Source organism: Rhinolophus sinicus, chromosome 15, assembly GCF_057876585.1.
Source record: "Rhinolophus sinicus isolate RSI-liver-muscle chromosome 15, RSI-T2T, whole genome shotgun sequence".
Classification (NCBI taxonomy): domain Eukaryota; kingdom Metazoa; phylum Chordata; class Mammalia; order Chiroptera; family Rhinolophidae; genus Rhinolophus; species Rhinolophus sinicus.
Genome location: NC_142515.1, coordinates 106,813,444 through 106,838,307, shown reverse-complemented (window position 1 = coordinate 106,838,307; position 24,864 = coordinate 106,813,444). Strand labels below are relative to the sequence as shown.

At 36.6% G+C, this 24,864-nt stretch overlaps 1 protein-coding gene across 4 annotated transcripts in view; it reads right to left on the bottom strand.

Moving 5' to 3' along the window:
• Positions 1 to 5,415: 5,415 nt before the first annotated feature.
• Positions 5,416 to 24,864, bottom strand: part of GASK1B (golgi associated kinase 1B) — a 43,021-nt gene continuing 23,572 nt past the window's right edge. For all 4 annotated transcript variants that reach the window (XM_019733238.3, XM_019733240.3, XM_019733241.3 and 1 more), the window contains 2 exons: positions 10,888 to 11,114; positions 5,416 to 8,040 (listed from right to left, as the gene is read on the bottom strand). In XM_019733238.3, coding sequence (XP_019588797.3) covers positions 7,833 to 8,040; positions 10,888 to 11,114 — 435 coding nt within the window. In that variant the 3' untranslated portion in view covers positions 5,416 to 7,832. The remainder of the gene's footprint in view (positions 8,041 to 10,887; positions 11,115 to 24,864) is intronic.

The window sequence follows — 24,864 nt, the reverse complement described above, 5'->3', positions numbered from 1 at the left end:
GAATTTATAAAACCAGCATATTTTTGATTAATCAGGATATCCATTATGAACATCTACTATTTTACCTCCATACTGGAACACAACGATGTCCTCAGGACATATTAAACTAAATATATCTATTTGTCCAACCACAAAAATGACTCCAAACTGTCATTTTAAACAGTAGTAGTCAACAATAGATTTGAGATAGAGTAAAACTCACTGTGAGTTAAAAAAAAATCCTCTCTTTAGAATGAGAGATTACTTCTAGATATTTCTCAAAGAATCGCTTTCCTCAACTTTTTCCACTAAAATTAAAACTTAAAGTCTAATGATAGGGCTTAATTGGTGATTAACATATTAAAAGTTACTCATTAATGTATACAGCCACACTGCCTAGCACACAGCATGAACATAGTGCAATGTGATTATCAAAAGTTTCATAGTGTAAGACGCTTCCTTGATTATTCCACTCCCTGCCCTAAAATTATTAATACACATAAATATACTTATGTAAGACCTTCAGGGTTTATCAAACTAGTATTTCTTGTTTTATTGTCTTAGATAATGAAATCTTTGAGAAAGTTTTGTATCTCTAACTTTCTAAATCATTTCCAACACCAAACATTCTAAATCAATCATTTGGTTAAATTCAAGCAAGTATGTTTGCTTCTTTTAGCCTCATTTTTTTCATCCAGAAGACAAGGGTGTTAGACAAGATGCTGATCACATGGTACCATTCGGACCTTAAATTATGTAACTATGTTTTGAAAGTTGGTTAAAGTAAAATTTTCAAAAATTGAAAATCATGATTCAAGCAAATAAAATTACATGACTCAGCAGTCAAAAGTTATTAAAGCAAATGACTCCTATGCAAATGTAAAATGTATATAGGTAAAACATTTCATTCAAATAATTAACAAGGGAACCAGTAAGATGGTAAAACACTTTAAAAAGTATTTTAAAGCTAAATATGTACAGGCAATGTTAGAATAAGATTGCTGGACTACATTTAACTGGTTAATTTCCAACAGGGTAATAAACAGTAAAACCATTAGAATTTTCTTTTCCACCAGACAGAAATTATTTACATCTCTATGGTAAAAAAAGAATCCACAAGTTAACCTCTGCCCTACAACATTTTTAAATAGCCCATTTAATACAAAATTAAACCCAGAATCACACTAAAAGAATACACAAAATCCTCTTCTGGCTATTTCCAAGTGTCAGATAACTTTTCTGACAAATCAAATCTTTTTTAATGAATGAAAGGTCTTAATTCTTGACACCATTTAATTTTTAGAGAAAGGACTTTATCATCTTTATTTGACCTATGTACAATTTCCATATCATATTTTCTGACTTGTGCCCCAAGTATGCCTTATTTTGTTCTGTGCTTAGGTAAGCATTAGCATTTCATAAGAAAGTCTTTACATGACTCTACATCTAGCTTATTTTATTCATTAAATATAATGTAATGTATATTTAAAGGTATAATAAAAACAAGTTATTACACAAATTCAGAGATCACAAATATTTTGAGCATAAGTCTAAGACATTTTGTATTTTGAGAAGTTCCCTGGGTGCCTAATAAACTTAATAAATATGAACGCTATACAGAAAACTTTAGAATTTTTGGTCAAGAAGTCAGAGTATATAAATTCTGTGCTTGCCTCCTCTGATGACCACATCAAAATTACAACTATAGAACAACCATCATTGAGAATCACCTGAAGTCTAGCTGAACAGAAGTCCTATAACTAAGGATATACAGAAGAAACCACAGAGAGACTGGTAGGAGGGATGGAGAAGTGGAATGGGCTGGCCGCACACCCAGGCTATTTCGGCTGCAGAGAGGTTCCCCCCTGAAGAGCAGGGGTCCCAGCCCCACACCAAGCTCTTCAGCCCAGGGCTCCAGTGCCAGGGAGAGAAGTCCCCATGACTCTGGCTGTGAAACACAGTGGAGATAGTGGCTTAGTGGGACAGAGGGCAGCTGGAGTCCCAGGCACTCCCCTTATAGGGCCCATGCATGCACTTACTCACTGATGGACTCACTTACTCTGAGCTCCAGCGCTGGGACAGCAGCTCGAAAGGCACCAGAGACATGTGGGGAGGGAGTGAATTATCTGCCTGTAGGGCGAGGGCTGGAGGGACAGCATTCTCCGAAACAGAAGTGCTGGCAGAAGCCATTTTTCCTTGTTGACTCCTCCCCTCAATCTACATACAGACACAGGTGGATGCCATATATGCGTCTCCATCAACCTAGCTAATACTGATCACCGCACCCTGGTGAGATCTAACCCCACCCAACTTGAGGTCCTACCTAAGCCCCTTCCAGTCCCTTTTCCATACACAAAGCCTATCTTGGCTCATGCTGCAGACTTTCCTAAAATCTCTCAAAAGTTCACAAACCCCAAATGAGCTGCATCTGGCATTGGCATGCCCTGTACCTCTTGCTAAGCAGCCCCAAGCCTGGCACTAGCAGCAGCCGGCATCAGTTTGTAGCCCAGATTCTCCCAACCACCTCCAAGCCCAGCACAAGTGGAAACTATCTGCAGATCACTTTGTAGTTCGTATGAGGTAGCCCTGTGCAACTGATCTTGGCCTGCACAAGCCCCTCCCAAGAGGCCCCAGAACCAATACACCTGGTGGCCAGCTTCAGACCACACCAGAGCACCACCCAACTTCCACAAATAACTCACCCCAAGGGCAGACTGGGAAGGCACCAGAGCTCTGCTAAAGCCAATCCTGTTCCTTAGGGTCAGCCCCTGCACAACAGCCCCTCCACTGTAGCCATGACCAGTCCTCACAACCAATCATCCCGAGAGTGAGTTTCTGCCACTGACATGCAAACAGCAACCAAGCTCAACTACAACAGGAGGGCACACACAAGGGGCACACCTGAAGACTCAGGTAAGCAGGGAGACTGTTCCATTGGGCCACACAGAACACCTATTACATAAAGCCACTCTACTAAGACCGGGAAACTTAGCAGTTCTACCTAAAATATACAAACAAAAACAAGGAAGTGGCCAAAATGAGGAGACAAAGAAACATGTTCCAAATGAAAGAACAGAACAAATCTCCAGAAAAAGAACTAAACAAAATGGAGACAAACAATCTATCAAATGCACAATTCAAAACACTGGTTATAACGATGCCCAATGAGTTCAGAGAGAACTTCAAAAAAGAGATAGGAGCATAAAAAATGGAGACAGAAAACAAAAAGGAACCAGTCAGAAATGAATAATACAATAACTGAAATAAAAAATACATTAGAAGGAATCAACAGTAGATTTGACGAAGCAGTGGATTGAATCAACAATTTGGAAGGTAAGGTAGCAAAAAATACCAATTAGAAAAGAAAGAAGAATCCAAAAAAATGAGGAGAGTTTAAGGGGCTTTTGTGACAACATCAAGCATACCAACATTCGCATCCTATGGGTACCAGAAGGAGTAGAGAGAGAGCAACGAATTGAAAACTATTTAAAGAAATAATGACAGAAAACTTCCTTAACCTGGCTAAGGAAATAGATATAAGCCCAGGAAGTGCAGAGTCCCAAAAGAATAACCCAAAGAGGCCCAAACCAAGACATAAGATAGTTAAAATGGCAAAAGTTTACAGACAAAGAATGAATCTTAAAAGCAGCAAGAGAAAGGCAGTAGTTACCTAGAAGGGAGCTTCCATAAGACTGTCAGCTGATTTCTCAACAGAAACTTTGCAGGCCAGAGGGGTTGGCACAAAATACTCAAAGTGATGAAAATCGAGGACCTACAACCAAGATTACTTTACCCAACACAGCTACCATTTAGAATCGAAGGACTGGTAAAGAGCTTCCCACACAAGAAAAAGCGAAAGGAGTTCATCACCACCAAACCAGTATTACAAGGAATCTTACAGGGCTTCTTTAAAAAGAAAAAAAGAAAAAATATGAATAATAAAATGGCAGTAACTACATATCTATCAGCAATTGCTTTAAATGTAAATGGATTAAATGTTCTAATCAAAAGATATAGGGTGTGTGAATGGATAAGAAAACAAGACCCTTACATAGACTGCCTATAAGAGACTCACTTCAAATTGAAAGACACATATAGACTCAAAGTTAAAAGGATGGAAAAAGATATTTCATGAAAATGGAAACAAAAAACAAACTGGGGTAGCAATACTTATACTAGACAAAACAGACTTTAAAACAATGGCTACCACAAGAGATAGGACCCAGTAATCCCACTTCTGAGTATTTATCCCAAGAAATCCAAAAGACCACTTTGAAGGGACATGTGCATCCATATGTTCATTGCAGCATTATTTACAATGGCCACGATATGGCCACCTGAGTGTCCATCAATGGATGTATAGATAAAGAAGAGATGGTACATATAGACAATGGAATATTACTCAGCCACAAAAAGAATGAAATCTTGCCATCTGCAACAACATGGATGGACCTAGAGGATATTACGCTGAATGGAGTAAGTCAGATTGAGAAGGACAAACACCATGTGATTTCACTGATATGTGGAACCTAAAGAACAAAACAAACGAACAAACAAAACAGAAACAAACTCATAGATACAGAGAACATTTTGATGGTTGCCAAATGGGAGAGGGATTGGAAGATGGGTGAGAAAAGGGAAGGGATTAAGACGTACAAATTGGTTGTTACACGTCGTTATGGGGATGTAGGGTATAGCATAAGGAATATAGTTAATATTGTAATAACTATGTGTATGGTGTCAAATGGGCACTAGATTTATCAGGTTGATCACTTTGCAAGTTATATAAATATTTAATCAATAGGTTGTACACCTGAAACTAATATAATATGTCAACTGTAATTTAAAAATAAAAAATATTTGAAAGGAAAGAAAGGAAGGAAGGGAAAAAAAGGAAGGAACAAAGAAAGACAGAGAGAGAAAAGAAAGAGAGAGAAAGAGTAGGAGGGACGGAGAGAAAAAGGGAGGGAAAGAATATGTTAATTATGTGAGATGATGGATATGTTAATTAGCTTGATTGTGGTCATACTGTATACAATATATCAAATATCAAGTTGTACACCTTAAATATAAACAATTCCTATTAGTCAATTATACCTCAATAATGCTGAAAATTTTAAAAAGGAAAACTTTAAACATAATTGTAAGATTCACCCAAAGCAAAGAAAACCAAAAATTAAATATTCTCTTATAGTTTACGGTATCTGTTAATTTGCATGCCACCTAAAACTATGCTATATGCACATCAAGAGAAAACATGTCACTAATAATATCAAATATATGTATACACAAACACAATCCAATAAAATTCTTGACTATTCAATTCTTTCTTTTATCATGGATAAAAGTAGCAAACATTCCTCTATACTTCACTTCTGAGAAGTAACCCATCTACAAAAGATAATGAACCCATCTACAAAATAGAAAGCATGCATCTTTAATTTTTAATATTTTATTACAGATTTTTAAGATATGTATTTTCATAAGTTTAAAGAAAATAAATCACACAAGAATAAGCTTTTGTATGTCTGCCAAGGTAAATTGTTCTATTTTAAATTTATCAAGTTATAAATAAACCACATAATGTGCCTATGCGACCCACAAATAATCTGAGTACATTTGAAAGATACAGAATATTCTCATTGATTCAGTAAGGGAAAAGAGGAGCATTACTTCTTAGAATTAATAGCCTGGCCTTCAGCTATCCATTAATTCAAAAGTAATACAGCATGAATTATTCACTGATTATAAAACAAAATACATTGTTAAAAAGCAAAAGTGACTAAAACTAACATGTGTTCCTGAACCTTTCGTTTGATATTAAGTATTTTGGAAAAACTGAAGGCAAACAAACAAAGTCAGACCCACATATGGGAAGACGATGCTGGCCAAAAGCAGGTAACTTGAGACACAAAATTAAAGCTCACGTCTCAGAATCCTGGAATCCCACCACCAACAGCACCAATTTGGATGAAGATGGTATATTCCATAAAAAGCATATTACAATGCACATATGCCTCCTTGATAAGACAAGGTGTAAGGTAACTGGACCACAAGTTACTTCAAGTCAGTGCCTCACAGTAGAACCTGGGCTCCCAAACTTTTGTTAGGCCAATTTTTCATTAATATAATGATTAATGAGAGAAAAAGCGATCTTTAAAAACCCAAATACCACAGGTTAAAGTGGAGACTCAGGAGAGACAAAGAGTACGCTGAAGAGATGGGATCGGAGGGAGACACTCAGTGCTGTACAGCAAGAATGGTCGCAACACCAACTCTCCAAACGTGAGCCCGGCAAACAAGGGCCCTAAAATGCAGTACTTGAATGGGAGCCTAGAAAAGTTACAGTTAGACGATCAAATGATCTCTCTCTCCTGAGTCTATCTTCTCCTGTACTTAACATGTTATTTTGACATTTTGCCCCTATACTTTTGTATAAATCAGAATCTACAGATATGTTCTTGTTATTAAAAACATTCTTAAATTGTATTTTTCAACTTGCAGGGAAAGGAAAATTCAGTCTATTAGTGTTTAAGTAAAGGGTGGAGTGTGTGGGGGTGAGAGGATAATGATGATTTGTTCAAGATTTGAAACCTCTATATGAACATCTATCATACACGATGACATGGGTATCTTCTAAGACTATGAAGAGCCGCCAGCACATGAAGACTCTATCTCCAAATCCTTCCGCCAAATTTAAAAAGTTGGTAGAGGGAACTGGGGAGAATTATCTGAAGTTTAATAATATCCAAATTTGCTGCTTTCATTCTAGTCATGTGCTTTCCTTGAGGAGAATTGATCAGTCAGGTTTTAATTTATTTTGTTCATATTTTTCACATTGGAATAAGCCACACAATATATTTAAACACACTCAATATCTGGCCCTATTGTCAATATCTGGGAAATAGCAATGCAATCAGCTTAAATATAATTACACAGAACAAATTTGAAGAAACCCACTCTTATTAAGGAAATATACAGAAATTATAGTTCATCCTTTGTAAAAATAACAATACTTTTAAAAAGGGCATCCATTTTTAGAAAGATACTCGGTAAGTATAGTTTCAAATAGGTAACTTCATGCCTTAAAATTGTTTAATTTCTAAGCCACTAGACATAAATTGGACCAAAACTGAGAGAGCAAAATCACCTAACATATAAATTGTGAGATGTGGATAGTTTCTGACACTGACAATGAAGTAAATGTCTAAAAAAGGAATGGAAAATGTGGTTCTCACTGCTCAGAATCACAGAAATGCCTGGTCATTTACAGCTACAGTAAAATATATACAGATAGCTTTGCAAATGACTCACCATTTCTATTTAGAACTATTGCATGTGCTGATGTACTTACAGATTGTGTGCCTCAGTTTTCCAGTGCAGACTGGCCCCTGGGTTAGTGCTGGGACTGCTGTGTGGTAACAATCAGCAACAAATAATGCCAAGAATCATGCCCATTAGTATCTGGACAGACTCATGAAAATGGCACAAAATATAATTTATTAAAGGAGTCAGTTTATACCATTCTACTAAACAACATAACAAATGTTTTAACAAAGTTAGCTGGAATAATTATTGCAACTATTCGATCAACAGATACTGAGACTCACATGACATGATGTTAGTGAAAAATACAAACAAATATTTTTTGAGGAACATGATTTTTGAAAGCATTATAAGTCTGCTTATAGAGCTAAAGCCCATCACATATACTTGGTTCAATTTATTTCTTTTATATATTCATCTACACTGCCACATTCTTAAAAGGACTTGAGATTTGTGTACTTAGTTCAAAAACAAAAACAAAAAAAATACATAAATACATCTAGTACTCTAGCCAGAAGATCCTTTTGTTATTCATTCATCGGTAATACTTTGGCTCCATGTGCACTGATGTAGGTGAGGAGGATTTGGGCTCTTTGTTCTATTACGTCAATAAGCTTTTCAATTCCTTGTCTACCTCCTTGACTTTCCCAATAAACTTTATCAAGAAACAGAGACTGAAGGAGTTTCTGCCGTAAGTGCTGGCTCTTCAAAACAGAAACTGCAGATTCAGGAAACCTGAAAAGATAAAATATTTCACTCTTAGTAATTGTTTGGAAATGTTATACCTTACCCAACTGCTCTGCCCTTCATTAATCTGGCATAAATCACACTATGAAACAGTACCTTGAGAATCAAAACATTTTGATCACTGTCAAGCAGACACTTATCATAACAATATACTAGAATAATACATTTCAAGGGAACGAAATTTTCTATACCATTGAGAAGTTGACATGCTAACATCTTACCTCAGGCCATGATATGTAGGTAAAGAGAGGCACAGAATTAAAAAGAGAATTCTGTTGGATGGGCAAAAATACTTTCCTCAATCTCAAACTCCATTTCACCCATGGAAACCACTTGAATCTGTCAAGTCGAATAGTATTCTCCTACGTGTCAACGTCAGGTTTTATGCAAGAAAGTCTTCAGCAAAATGCTGACAATTTCAGGCAAGTTCTCTTCCTGAGTAGAAGTTACATGGGGAAGAATCCAAAATACGTGCAGTAAAAACAGAAAGGAATAATTCCAAAATGCCCAATTAAATAAAGAATTGCCCCTGATTCAGATTATACTTCAGGAATTCTAAGGATCTGGGAGCGTTTTCTTGAACTGGAATACTAAATTGTTTTCAAATCAATTTAGCAAAACTCAAGTGTTAGAGCCAGGGCATTCCACCAGGAACCATCTCTCTGGAAAACCTGAGGCCAATTTAGAATTAGCTTAAGAGAATGCATGTACTTCCTGACCTTCACACAAGAAGAAAAAGGCCAGGGTCTAGCACACACATTATCTTAGTAAAAGTTCTGGTTCAAAATCACTAGTAATGTATTTTTCTGAATCACCAATTCGGCCTTCCCCAGCTGTGATTAAAACGCTGATGAAAGCACAGTGAAAATATTGAGGTTTCATAGTAATTTTCAAGTAAAAGTAGTTGTTCCTGAAAAACCAAAACAAGAGCACATACTTGCTGGAAGAGTGCAGTTTGCCAGAAGTTTCAAGCCTTCTAAGTACCTTTTCTAAATTTCAATGGAGCAAGTGGGGCATGGCACTCAGGGGCATGAACGCAAGGCATCCACGTGCTTCTGCACTTCTGCTGCTGCAGAAAAACCAGAGGACACAGAGCTGGACATTCTCGATGAGTCTGAATAAGTGTGGAAATAAAGAAGGCTGCTAGGATGCTCTGAGCTCCTGAAGACATGCAGTATGTGACGTAGTGGCCATAGTGTTAATTAAGCATTTTAGCTCTTTGAAGTATTAGGAATCTATGATTTATAAATGCTATGGCCTTTCGACTAATTTAGCTGTGGCACAATGCATGAGATGAAATTCTTAAAACCGTGGTTCTTTTTACTGGTGAATTGTTTTCACAAAGAGAAATCAAAAAATTACCGGTCTTTGCATTATATTGGTTAATAGGATTATTCTATGCATAAATCTGGGTTAGCAAAATCTTCATTTTTGTTTTTCAGTGTGTGAGTTACATATTCAAGGAGGATTTAACGAAACTCATTACTCCTCATAAAGCATTTAAAGTTAAATTTTCTTTGAAAGTATAAATAAAATAGTATTCATATTTATAAAAATGGATGGACTGCATTCTCCAGGGACTCTTAATTCTAAGAGAAAATTTAGGGATTTAAGAAGGCCCCATAGTATCAACTCAGTAAGTGATACCATAGGTGTGTCAATTTTCCTACATGTCAAATTTCCTTCATTTAGATACTTTCAGGAGACAATTTGCCTTATATTCTACCTTCAATCCACAAAGAGATGTGAGGGCAAAACATGGGAAACACTCATGAAACTGGGGCTCATGAAAGTCTCACAGTGCTATCTCTAGGGTTGAAAGTACATAAAACCTACATTACCTAATTCTCAGTGCGAGGAAGGACTATTGAAATATGCTTCAGAGGATTATTAACAAGAGCAATAGTAACAGCACGCATAGCATGTTATTGCAGAAAAATCACTGGACTTGGATTTGGAAGACTTTGCTTCTACCCTCAATTTTAGACTTGCTCATGTGCTTTCCAGCAGTCACTTAGCTTCACACAGCTGGTCAACTACTTTAGAAATTCACCTCTCCATTTTCAAGTCTCAAACATATCCCAAGTTCTTGATCACTCTGATTTCTGACTAAGGCAGGAAAACCATGAAGCGTGGCTACAGGTGGACCCTAAAATCTAGCGTCTATCTCCATAGCAGGTTGAACAGCTCCGATTCTACAGCAGGGCTACTGCCACTATTAAGTGTCTTAGTTTCCTTTATTTCCAGTTACATGTAAGTTTGAGATACTTTTTTCCATAATCTATGTCTACTGGTAGGATTTCCAAATGTTCGAAAACCCTCCTACCTGAATTAAACAGCTGCTACCCTTTGGTACAGTGTTCTACTCAGCAGATTGGCTCTAATGTTCCACCACAGTCATAAAAGCCGCCGGAGTTTATTGTGCCTTTGGACACCCTGCCATGCCAATATCTGCATGCCTAGTTAGTTTCCCTGTCCCATGCCCAAATAACGGAGCCTCTGCCACCTGCTTATCCCTGTTCTGCCAGTTCCTATTCGAGAGATTTCTGCATGCTTCCACCCTAATCCACATGGATTTTTCACAGTGAGGGCCAAGCAACATGATGGATGTGAAATATAGCAGGAGCTTTGCAGGTTGCATGGGCTGGAGGCAGTGATACCCTGGATGCAGCCTTGTTCTGTTCCGCTAGGTTTTGTTTCCCTTTTCTGCGCCTCCATTCCCAGAGTCCACACCCACAATTCAAGGATTAAATCAATCAGACACAGGATGTGAGGTTTCTGAAAACCTTACTAATTATTTAATATAAATCTGAAATCCTACATCACGAAACTTACTCTTGGATGCCTTTTAACAATTTGAAGTTTAAGTTATCTTCACTTCTGTCAAAGAAACCCTTGTTGTTGATAAATACCAAATGTCTTGGGTCATGCTTTCGCTGGACAATGTGGGCCAGAACCACAGAATCTTGGTGATCACATTTCAGCCTCAGTCCGTTCTGTACACAGGCATCTTCCTTTTGAGGTCTGAATCCACAGCAATTGGTATCCAAGCGATTATAAATCTGATAATGAAAAACAAAAACAAAATTCAAGATGCTGAGTAAAAACAAAACTCGGGAAAGTCAGAAGAGTTCCAAAGAACTGGTATTTTCTAAATAGCTGACTTGCCAGAACCTAACAGCTTCATTTCGTTAAAGGCAACTGTCAGGATAAGTCCAAGGTTCATATCCTTCTGACTCAGCTATGGTTATAAGCTTTTCCAGCTTCTGCTAACAGCTCCAAAGGCAGATCACCCTAGTTTGGCGTCTCCACCCTTAATAGTCACAGTTCCCACTGACATCACATGTGCATGCACAGCCAGAAAAGTCTCTGACTCTATTCATGACAGAAGATAGAAACGGCTGTACTTCTACATATCCAGAAGGCTCTATCTTGTTTTCTCCCTTGGATTGGGTTACAGAAAATCTGAGTTATCTCAGTGGCTCAACTGGACAAAACTATTGGGTCTATTAGGGTTTATTATGGGGAATAGGGCTACGACCATATAGAAGAGGATGAACAAAGATTAATTAGAAAAGGAAAAAATTGTGTAATTTCCATTTCCTTGGGACAATGAAAGAAATATTTATTGATCCGGGTAAATTAAAGCCTTGGCTCAGAAATTAGATAAATTTAAAGTCAAATTTTGCTCTCACACTTGTTGGCTCTATGACCTTGTATAGATTCCTTTACATCACTGATTCACAGTTTAATTACCTATATAGTAGGAATGATACTATTCACCTTGCATGGTTAGTAAGAAGATTAATGAAAATCCTGCTCTCAGGCATCTAGTAGATACTCAAGAAATGAAAGCTGTTGTTATAATAGTTGAGACACACATACACACAATATGAAGTGATTTACCTCAAAACAAGCTTCCAAGGCAAAAGGTAATTTCTCCATTTTACTGAAGGAAAGCTGAGCCTCAGAGGGGTTAAATAATCTGCTTTGGGTAAAATATTAGTATCAAAGTTAAGATTTAGACCCAGTTGTATCTGTCTCCATAATGCCATGATTTTCCCCCATTATATGTCACACTGAATAGCTTATGGCTGGTGGAAGTTTATGTACATGCTCATGATGCAAAACATGGCTAGACACAGAATGTCATGTTTATTCTTTTGGCACTAAATGCCCATCCTGTCTCCTCCTCCTGTGTTTTTACAGATCCTGGGGGTTGGCCATTCTAGGAGGCAGGCCGGGTGTGAAGAAAAGAATGCGGAAAGAGTAGTACCAAAATGTAGCCTCCTTTGAAATGATCATTAATTCATCCATCCAACAGAAGTTTACTACGTATCTCCTACCACCTCTCCGTGGGCTAGGCATCAAGGTAAACGGTGCCTGTGGCCCGCACCTCCTCACACCACCACTTCCAGGGGAAAATAAAGTGGTCATTTAATTTTGCCTCACTACCACAACACACTTGAAGAACTGGGCAAATGACTTCCTCTCTGTCTTCTGCACGTCAGTGGACTTAGTATCAAACAGCATACTTTGAGTAGCAGAGATTATAAGAGACGTAAATTAGCATAAGCAAATTTCCTATGAGCTTTATGTAAAATCAGTCATATGGAGCAGGGGTGGTCAGTGAAATGCCAAGCATTTGGACAGCTCAGAGGGCACACTATTGATCTAGAAACAATCCACAGATAAGGAAGGCCGGTCAGGATTGATTCCAGTTGACCCAGGGGGACATATGTCTAATCAGTGGTTTATCCAAAAGGTCACATAGGCTAATTCCAGTCAACAGGAAGATCCCACCGCTGGTTACAGTACATTCGTTCGACATGAAGATAAATGAGTTTCCTGAAATTGAGCAAGAGTGCCCCAAGCAAATCACTGTAGGTTAAATGAAAAAAAGCATAAATTAGAAATGATTAGAAAAATTTATTGAGCCTTTTCTATGTAATTTGATTCATTTTACATGGTACTTTGACTGCCTTTGGATATAAGGTAAATCAAATCATATGAAGACATTGCATCTGATTACCAATTATCTAAGTCAAGATCAGGGGTCAGGGAGAACATGAAAAATAACTCTTCTAGAAGCTGCTTCTCTTCCAAGCTCCTTATTTTTTAAAAAAATTAGTTAATAATTCTTAAAGAATCTCTCTACCATTTTTCCAGCATCATCATTATCATATGTTTATATCAGTTATAATAACATTACATATGAGGAAAAATCAAATCCTATTTAATTTTGACTATAACATCAAGGTCTGTTATGTTGGATGTAACAACAAGCACTTTAGAATTGAGGCCCTAATTTTCAGTACTTCTGTATGTATTATACTCTTCTACTTTTAAACTACATGAAAAGCATTAAAAATTAGAGGTGGAAAAGTCCAATTTAGGTCATCTTTTTATTGCCTTCCCAACTTTAGATTGTTTCCTACAGGGTATTTTTAAAGTGCTTCATCTGATCTAATTTTGAATCACTCAACCGTCTGTGATGATTTCACCACTTCCCTGACAGACTGCTGCACCACTCAAATCTAACAGACCTTATTATTGAAAATGGGTGTGTGTGCTCAACTCCTTTTCAGAAAAATGTTTACCACTCCTTTTATTCAGATCCTCACATGTACATGGTGGGTATGTTCACGTGTACTGAGTCTGTGTGTGTGTGTGTGTGTGTGTGTGTGTGTGTGTGTGTGTGTGTGTCCACACTTACAGACACAGAAATGGATTAAAAGTCCTCAAATCTGGATTTTACTTTGTTTTTCCCATCCTCCAGCTATAGTAGATTATGTCTTTGTGTTATTGCCCTTATGTAGCAAGGGTTTAAAAAGCTCTTATACCTAGTTCCCTGGCCCGTCTCTGAATTTTGTTTATAGTCTTCCTTTTGAATTCACATTCAATATACCAGAAATAATTTGACCACAAAAACCATAATCCACTCCCTTAAATTCAGTGCCATTTTGCTTGGTATTTAATTTAGTTACCTACTGAATATATTTCTGCTTACTTTTAAGAGAGTTTACCTATTTTTTAAAGCCTAATAAAGCATATTCTAAATAGCTATGAATCTATAATATGGTTTTAATATGCTTGTTCAGTGCACACATTAAAAACATCATTTAACTACTGCATGATTAGCACAGTAGTTCACATCTACGTGTCTATGTTCTTAGACATTATCCTACAAAAATACTATTTGAGGGTAAATTTTGGCAGTTCGGCAATTGTGAGTATTGAACATCATTATTTCATTTTGTTCAAATTTACATTTTATTCTTTAAAACAAGGAAAATCTTTTGCAAAATTGACCTTCTGAATCTGAAGATTACTGTCAACCACTATGTTCCATAAAATTACTCTTTGCTCTTTTAGGAAAATACATCATTTCAATGTTTACCTAACTAAAATTATACTCGGAAAAATCCAGGTGTTCCAGCCAAATTTTTTGTGGGTGGGGATCATTGCCTTCTTCTAAAGTTGTTTTTTATTATTCCATTTTCCTTTTGGTAGTGTTAGTTTTGCCTGTAGGAAAAAGTATCTTATGAGTGACTCATGTGATGCTCTCGATGCTGAAACATGGAGGCCTCCACTGCACTCACTGAGGAGCTCTGCAAAGCCCATCAGCTATCTGGTGACTTTCCACTTTTTGGCACAACACCCATTCTAGTTGTGTCTTCAAAAAGTGGGTCTGTCAAAGCATATGGAAGCTTCTTCACTTCTTCTTTTTCCTCAAAACAATGTGATTAAATGACTAATTTCAGGCCATGCCTGAACGAAGGCAATAAAAAATAGTCTTAAAATGCTGCTAATATTAGTAATGAAAAACACAACAGCAGTCACTTGTTGAGTGTTTAGTACATGCCAGGAACTGCGCACTTAATGCTTTATGTATACTATTTCTTTTCATCTTCATAGCAACCTTAAGAGATAGGTGCAACCAATAGTCCCATTTGATAAATAAGGAAACTGAGGTATAAAAAGCCTAGTTGACTGGCCCCAGGTCCCTCAGCTTATAAATGACAGAACTCAGGATTTTAACCCAGACGTCTATGACTTCCACGTCCATGCTTATCCATCCTGATCCTATCTCTCAGGTGTGGCCTCCAAGACGGTACTGCAAAAAAGCAAGTGCATTTGTATAGAATGTTAAATGACAGGACATATCCAATAAATACTAGTTATAAGATTTCAGCAGAAATACAAAGAACTTCAGTGTAAGAGTCAGAAGAAGTGTAAAAGAAAAATTCATGGAGAGAATGTTATAGTGGGGAGTAAGCGACAGGCAGTATTAACTGAAAAATAGGCAAAGGCATGAAGGTAGGAAATCAAAAAACATCTTTAGAGAAACTGAGAATACATTAGATCAGTGCTTCTCAAACTGTGGTGATCAGGTGTTTTTATCTTTTCTCTCCCCTGGCCCCACAATCTATGTGGACAACTGCTTTGCTAAAACAAAACAATTTAAAAACTAATTTATTACTGGACGGATGAAAGTTTTAAAAGTACAAAATACCAATATTTAGAGCAATAGACAAAACGACTCTACCAAATTGCTATCGAAGTGCTTAATGCTTACTTGCAATTTTTGCACTTACTGTGGACTGCATGCACTGGCTGGGGTCTTTGAATTAATCGCTAATTGAGTAACACAGTAGGATACTGCCATCAGAGGTCGGAGCAAAAGGTGAGTAAGAGTATCGTGCCTATAAGAAAAAGTTAACAAAAGTGGATGTGTCTACAAGTTTCACTCTCATTTTCTCATGTACATTTGAAAGAAAGGTATAAGGCAAGGGAGCAGGTCATCAGGTTAAAATGTTAAAAGAATGAAAACTGAAGGGAACGAAGGCCGAGTGTAGATGGAAGCTGAAGAAAGAGCAAAATGAAGATGTTCTTTTTAACACAGATTAGAATTTGCCCTTATCCAAACATTTTTCTCAATTCTTTTAGTTAAATTACATAACCCTATATATTTTTCTACACCTCTTTAAGGGTATGAATGTGTGTGTGTGTGTGTGTGTGTGTGTGTGTGTGTGTGTGTGTGTTTCTGGTTTGGTAAGTCTGTATCTTAAGATTCTTACCATCTATTTGTTTTTACTGTTTAAAAACTGCACCTTTAACAAATAAATTGCATTTTTACAGAGCAGGTTTAAATTATGCAACAAAACACATAATGAATAGAATCTGACAATTCACACCATAACTCATCCAAAGCCTGGCACACAGTAGGCACTTAATGAATGTTTATTATTGAAAGAATTCTGCTCAAAGTTGGTATTCACTTTGCATTTGGCTATTTACAAAGCCCTTTCAAAACACTGTCTTCTATTGGGAAGACTCAAATAAAATACTAGTGGCTTACTAAGACATGGGTCTTTTTAAGGTAGCATGTAGTGAATGGAGCTGGAAAAAAATAGGAAAGGAGCAAACAATGGAACAGCTTGTGCTTGTCATTTGCTCTCGGTTGGCTTCTTTATGTGGGTTTGGTTTCACTTACCACAGACCATGATCTCTTACATCCCACAGAGAGTCCCCTTGCATGTATTAGGCATTTGATAAATGCACAAGCAGATGTGATAGAAATAACATTAGGACATTTTTCTATAATTAGCAGTTTCTGGAAGTTTCCTTTGAATACCAGTGTCTCATAGGACATCTCATTTGTTTTTAGAAAATGCATGGAGAAAAAAAGTCACATTTTCAGAAATTGCCTTACTTCAAAAAGTCAAAAAGACAGTGAGAATTGTTGCCATTATCGGCCCTCCTCTAGGTTAAGAGAAACACAGAAACATATGGACTAATTTATCAGCTAACGACAATGGAAAATTTGTCGACATGAATTTGTCTCTGTGTAAGCCAGTGCATGGTTGCCATGTTATCAGCAGAAGTAGAGTTGGATCCCTGTAATCTGGTGAATGTGTGAAGGTAGAGGATCACAGAGAAGAGCAACTTAAGACAAATCCCACAGTCCCCATGGAATTTGTTAATACAGACCCAGCCTCTTACCTTGGGAGCGATACAAAGCAAAAATGTTTTCACCAGCCTGCACCTGTATCACTTGGGAACTCTCACCTCATAAAATAATAGATTTCATTTTTATTCTGCGCTGCCATGGTAACAGGTGCCTGTTAAATTAGTATGCATGCAAATGTGACTAGCAGAGCAGGTGATGAATGAAGAGAAGAGTAAAAATAGTTTGCAATTTATACATCTAACAATGGGCATAGGCTCCCTTGGGTCTCTGCCTCTGTAAATAACAGTCATTGTTCTATATCACTGATACTCTTGGTATCAATTGGTACACATTGATAGTTATTTGACTGTTTTAAAAATAACTATGAATGTGCACCAATTCAAGACAGAATTTCTTGTTTCTTCCACATTCCTGAATCATAAGTAAAAACATAATAGCATTTCTTTATGTATAAGTAAAAACATGTTAATGCTACAATATATTTGAATCTATTGCTATAGATGCAATGCTTAAGCATATATGCTGCCTAAGCAAGCACTGGATGCAACATTTAGTTTCCATATATAGCACCCCTGAGTAAGTATCAGAAGTCAAACATCATTCTGGCACAGAAAGATTCTTGAGAGAGTCATCAGGCTATTTTTAGAGAAAGAATTCACATTCTATAATTTGCACAAGCAGAACTGCATGAAAATAGCTCTGCCAGAGGCACACCCACTTTCCTATAAAGATTTAAAAAGAGCATTCAGACTAAGAAAAACAATAATTTTTACATTTTATGAAATTCTGATTTATAGAATGGATTTATATTAAGCAAATAAATTTAACACAGGAATAAAATAAACTTAATAAAAGTAAAATTGTTTAAATGCTGTCTTTCAATGAAATGAAACATCCTTTTTAACAATTTAACATTAAATAGGGTTGTAAATAAGCTTAAAATCGTGTACATTTACGTCTCGGGGAATATTGTCATTGAAAACTTTTCCTTTGTTTGAATTGATTTATATTAATGTTTAGTATTCTTATAGAATTTCTATCAATTTTAACTTCTCCTATAATATAGTTATTTTATTATGAGGAAATTGATAAAAAATATAAGATAAACTAAATGATTGTACTAAAACACAATTCTGATTATAGTGACAAAAATTCTTAGCTTCACCAAACTTTGGTCAGGTTCCTAAACCTTCTCCTTGGCCTATCTGTGCACGTCTTTATAAAATCTTGTTTTAGCAAACACTCTGCTAAGTCAGCTTAACCAGAACCCACTCCCACCCCCACCCCCCTTGATATCTGATCACTCTCACGGTCTAATCAAGTTCTTTATCTTCCACCATCCCCCAAGTGACCCTGCCCTGTCTTCAGCAAGAACCTGGTTAGTCCAATTTACCCGGAACTCCCTTTACCCCTGATGTTTCCTCTTAGTGATTTTCGATTCTTGCACATGATGTTTGCAGGGTTGAGCCCAATCTCTCTCCCTCACTGTAAAATCCCATTGCAGTCGTCCCTGTACCAATTGTGATCGTCCTGAATTAAGTCTGCCTCACCAACCATCTTTAACAAGTGTCATACTTTTTTTTTCTTTAACAAAGATTAACACAATCTAATGTATCCAAAAGCTATTGAAACTCATATTATTTTATGGAAATTAGTTCTCTTTATAAAAATTTCATTGATTCTGACAGTAATTATTTTCTGGTTATTTAAAAAGAAATACTGCTTGAGAGCAGAATGGTGGTTGCCAGGGGCAGGGGAGTGGGGGACACGGGGAGATGTTGGTCAAAGAAAGGGTACAAGATGAATAAGTTCTGAGGATCAGGCATTAGTTAATAAAACTGCTTTGTATATTTGAAATTTTCTAACAGAGCAGCTCTTAAGCATTCTCTACACACACACACACACACACACACACACACACACACACACAGAGGTAACTATGTGAGGTGACAAATGTGTTAATTAGCTTAATCGTGGTAAATAGTTCACAAGGTATATGTATATCAAATCATCACGTTGTGCACTTTAAGCATATACAATCATATTTGTTAATTATACCTCAATAAAGATGGAAAAATAGAAAATAAATTGTGTTTTACTAAACTTTTTTCAAAGATTATTTTTCCATGTTCATATAGAATTTCCCATTTTAAATGGATTTGTTGCTATGCTCTGTGGGTTAACAAATAGATATAAAATAAAGCCATGTCTCAACATTATTATGGAAATAGTTCTGAACCCCCTGAAAGGGCCACAAAAAAGCCATTGCCCCAAACAGTCCCATTCAATTTGACCATAAATAGTAATAACTTTTCAAAGTTCTAAATATCTCTTAGCTATCTGTATCCATAAACAACTTGAATATAGTTGGGAAGAGCATGGAACTACTAGAATCCTTATGAATCAGCTCTCGCTTAATCCTCTCTGAGTCTACTACATTGGGCAACATGAACCATAAATCTTTTAAAAATAATTACATACAAAAATATATAGGAGCCGGATGAATTATCTGCCTGCCCCCTCAGGTGTTCCAATAGAAATATTATCATAATAACTTTTCCATGGCTTTCTAATTTGCTTCCTGGCAGATTTATTCAGAGGTCCACTGGTTAGTCCTCCTGTTTGAACCTCAGCCAAACTCAGGCAAGGTCAGTTTCAAATTGTCTCTGGTTCAATGGCATAGAATTAGTGGGGAAGCCAATCCCAAATGCTAGCTGAAACAATGCATTAAACAATTTTTGAATATCAAAAGGTTATGTATGAAATCACACAGGCTTCCTCAAATCCCTGATCTCTCCAGCCCAGCTATGTATATAACAAGATTCAGGACTGAAGTATGCAATGATCAGTTTCAGCACAGGCTAAAAATTTCATGGCAATGGTTGAAATAAGAAAAAATGACATAGAAGTAAACAGCATATGCCGTACTTTTGATTAATAATTAGATTACATTTGACCCCAAAATGCACAGTTGATTGTCAGTCAGCAACATGAGGTTTGTGAATATGTTATTTGACCAGATAGTTCCCCTTTTGATTCAGATGATATAAGAGCAAAGACCTACTGTCTACCAATTTCCTAGCCCCAAATAAGGCTTTGGCAAATCCATGCTGGAAATCTCTGTGAATAAATGCTAGACAGTAGGTGAAAAGGATATATACAATTCTAAAGGCTTTTAATTTGGAAGCAGACATCTGAGGAACCTGTACGCTCTTTAGCAGGAGGTTTATGCTCTGAGACACAGCGAACCCTTAAACTGGGCCAGGATCCAAAGAAATACGGTCTTGTTGTAGAAGCCAGGTAGCCAAGAAACGATGTCTGTGACAAACCAAAGTCAGTGTGGCTAGACAACTCTTTCTCTTCAAAGTTGCCTCCATTAAAAATCAAATACAGAGCTTCAATTCTGTGAAAGGAGAGACTGTAGTCTCTAAAAGTCTGGTCTCCTCCAGGGAAATTATGTCAAAGCTCAAAGGAAAGACTCATAGGTCAATGCCTTTGTGTTTACTCTCTCCATCCTGTCATATTCCTGTAGAGAATTTTTAGCAGCATAAATACATTCCATTCAAGGGCCATAAATAGTGAGACTATTTGCCTTTTGAAGTATAGGCCAATATAATTCTACTGTTGGTTTCCTAATCACCCCCGAAATTTTGAGGAGGCCTAACTTCTCTGGAAGAAGGTCCAATCTGGCAGGTCAATTTCTGCAGAGGATGGTATTACAGATTTCTTAGGTCAGACTCTCTTTGGAAGAGAGAATACTGAAGGAGCCACTGTGTGTAAATGGGACCTATTGCATGAACAATCAAAGTGGAATTGGTTGTGTGGATCAACCAAGAGGACATCTTGGAAGGAATTGCACTAAGAAACAAGAGGACAATCATTCCCAGGCATGGAAATGACATTGTGTCAGATTCAGGGACCAAGTCACGAAGTCTCAAATGAGCACTGAAGTCCACACGTAGATGGCGAATTGTCTGGATAGAATACAGAAATCCCTCAATTCAGGTTTGTTGAATTTAATTAAATCCCATAAGCTATATCCTGTATGTTTACAATTCCTAATCTTGTTCATAAAGTAAAATAAAAACTACTAAGACATACTAACAGGAAAAATAGAACAAATGGGTATAAAGCAAACCATTTAAATAAAACACCTTTGTAGCCAAGCAAAGTCTTTCATATGATGCTACAGTGCCCCCCCCAAAAAAGAAAATATTCTGTGGTGTTTGTCACATTAAGATTCTGGTTCTAATCTAAGGAAAATGTCTTGGCTGCTGCCTTGCAGGCCTATGTTCTCAGGAATAGACTCCCCATAATATCCATATCCCACTACACCCCTATTACTGGCATCATAAAACCACAGCCTGGCTAGACCCTGCCCCTCTCTAATTGTTAAAATAGGAGTAATAGTTAAAAACAGGAATAACAAGTTATATAAAAATGCATGTGGTCAACTGCATTCACAGTATGTAAGTTTTACAAAACACAAACATCCACTTATTGTGCATGTAAAATGATTTTTAAATTGGCATGTAAAATGATTTTTACATTGGCTCATGAGCGTGATAGCCTGTGGGGAGAAAATGCTGGAAGAGGATAGGAAGAAATGGTCAAAAGGGACTTTATTTTTAATGTTATTTATATCTCTAAAGTAAATACCAAAAGCAGATATGCAAAAGGAATATTGACAGAATAATTCTAGAGGGCGGAAACATGATACTTGTTATGTTACTCTTTATTCCTTGAGACTTTATTTTTAATGTCTCAACGAAGGGTATGAAGATTGTAAAGAACAGAATCTGAAAATAAAATGCCAACTAGCTTCCTTAATTCTGTAGGCTGAGAATACTGCAGTTAACATACAAGAAAGTATTCTCTGCAGTTCCCCATCCATCTACGCAAAAATGGCAACTCCTGACCTCACCCTGACTTAAATGGCATCTCCATGGAAACTGCTTTACATGATCGTATGTTTCCCTACACCACCAAATGCTACAATGAGCAGCTCTACGCTGCAAAAAAATTCAATAAAGACTTATCTGATCCCTACCACCAAAGGCCCGCAGTATTTGGCGATTCAGGAAATCATAAGCATACATATAAATACAATAAATTGAAATTCTTACCAATGGGATGGTTCTAGATGACAACTGTGCTGATCTATTGAGTACTTGCTATCTGTCAGTGTCTTAGTGCATTCAGATGCTGTAACAAAATACCACAGACTGGGTAGTTTGTTGTCCCTCTTCCGGGTTGTAGACTTCTCACTGTGCCCTCACATGGTAGAAGGGACAAAGGAGCTCTGTTGGGCTTCTTTCATAAAGGCACGAATCTCACTCGTCAGGGCTCTGTCTTCATGACCTAATCACCTCCCAAAAGCCCCACTTAATGTTCTCATCTTCATATATTAGGAGTAAGCCTATAAATTTGGTGGGATACAGACATTTAGACCATAGTGGCCAGGTACTGTGATAAGCACTTCATGTAAATTATTTCATGTTATTCTCAGAAAAAATCTCCAAGGGAAGTAAAATCATTCTTATTTAAATAGTAAAGAAATATCAGGGGGATTATGAATTTGCCCAAGATTACAGAGCTAACTATTGAAGAAGTGGGGATTCGAATCCAAGTCTGTTTTATGTAAACACTATTCTACGTCATTTCTCTATGCATATAATGTACTAAAAACTTGGGAAATTTTTTAAAAAATGATATTAGATGTTCAGAGGAGAAAGGGAGCTTAATCTGGTTAGAGCTGAACTTTGAGGGATGGGCAGGCTACACATTAGATAGTGAGGAACAGAATTACAGAATCCTTGAGAAGACAAATCTAAATCTGATAAAGTATATAGACCTGACGCCAATATATACGTCATGTAGATGACAGAAGGACAGATAAAGGCACCAGAAAGGTGGTTAGCCAAATTTAGAATCTAGAACAAGTGATCAGATCTCTTCAACAAGTATAATGATAGGAGAAAAAGAGATAGAGGTGGAGTCTACAGATTAAGAGACATACCAACTAATCACAAAGTATAGGCTTTGAGTTCTGATTTAAATAAACAAACTGTGAGGTAGATAAAAAGATGATGATAATGATAATAGGTAGATGATTGATAGATAGATAGATAGATAGATAGATAGATAGATAGATAGGAGACAATTAAAATTTTGACAAGCATGTCACTGACTGGATATTTAACTGGAATTATTGTTAATTTTTCTTTTGGGTGTGATAATGGTAACATGCTTGTGTGTTTTATAATATCTTCTAGTGATTCAACATACCAAAATATTTACAGATGAAAGTATATGCTTCCTGGGATTTGCTTCAAATTAAAGTGGGCATAGTAAGTAGATAAAAATAGAGATGACATAGGATTAGTCATGAGTTAATTGTTGTATTTGGATGACAGGTACAAGAGGATTCATTATAAATATTCTATCTACTTTTGTATATGTTTAAATTTTTCTATAATACATTTTCTTTTTTTAATAAAAGTTTATTGAGGTGACAATGGTTAAAGTTACATAGGTTTCAAGCGTACAATTCTGTAATACATTTTCAATGCACTAAGGCATTTAAAACTTATTTCAAATCAAATGGAAGTCTTCAAAGATTTCTTTTGCAAGAAGTAATATTACTAAAAGGGAAATAGAAAAGATAAATTTGGCAATGATTTGCACATAATTAGGAAATCTGTATGCTTCTTTTATATCCTTTCTTCTGTCTCTACACATCTAAACACATAAAACAATAAAGACATTGTAGGTACCCAATAAATACCCAGTCTTCTGGCCAGTTTGCTCACGTATTGCAAGCAGTTCTCAGAAGAATAAAACTGTAGTGTCATAAGATAATTTGGAAAATCTCTGAGGCCTTTTTAAGCAAGATAAGTCTTATACTGCAGCATCACTGACACTAAAAATAATTTCTCCTAGTGACAAAGTGTGAACATATACATAAAAGAAACTATGTCAAAGTCCGACTTTTGAATTTCATTATAACGAAAGGCAAATTAATTTTATACAATTAAAATTCTATAGTAACCATGAGATATTTCAGTGCTTAACAGGTCCATACATGCGAAGTTTTGGAGTTTGTCATTTATAATGCCTAGAATGACACACTCCGTGTGTCTTCTACTTAGTGAGTCTCTGTAATCCAGTGAACAACTGTGATTCTCATCATAAAAGAAGTTCTGAAGATTTTTCAATAATCAATAAGAAGCAGGAATATATTGTTCTCTAAATCCTCTGATCCTTGGCAATCTTTGTTTCCTAAATCCCAGCCAATTCTGCATGCCACCCAATATTCCCAAAGCTAACCCCAGACTTTCTTTTTTACTTGAATCCAAGACAGTATCTGACTACATCATCTTTCATTGTTTGCTAGCAAATGAACAAGAAACTATATAATTTGCTTGCTTGGAGTTACCAATAATACATGGTTAGGGGTTATTTAGATTGGCAATGTGCTAATTCTACAAAACAATAAAACTGACCCAAACTTTCTGAAATTCCTGTGACCAGTACCCTGAATTGCTATGCCTTTGTCCGTTAGAGTACCTGCCTGTGAGTGTTTGTCCTCACTGACCTCTGAAAGTCAGAGGTAAGACCCTTGGTCCCTGAGTAGTAAGGATAAAAGAAGGGAATGCTCGAAAGACCCTCATGCTCTATCATGGAGGCCATGGTTGGAGTCTTTCTTTGCCTAGCATATAGAATATTCCTGCAGAAACAAATCTTTTAGTGAAAGGTAACATTTCCTGTTGTTTATAGTTCATTGGAATGTTTACTTTTACTATTATCACACCACTAAGTGGAAAAAATGACACAGA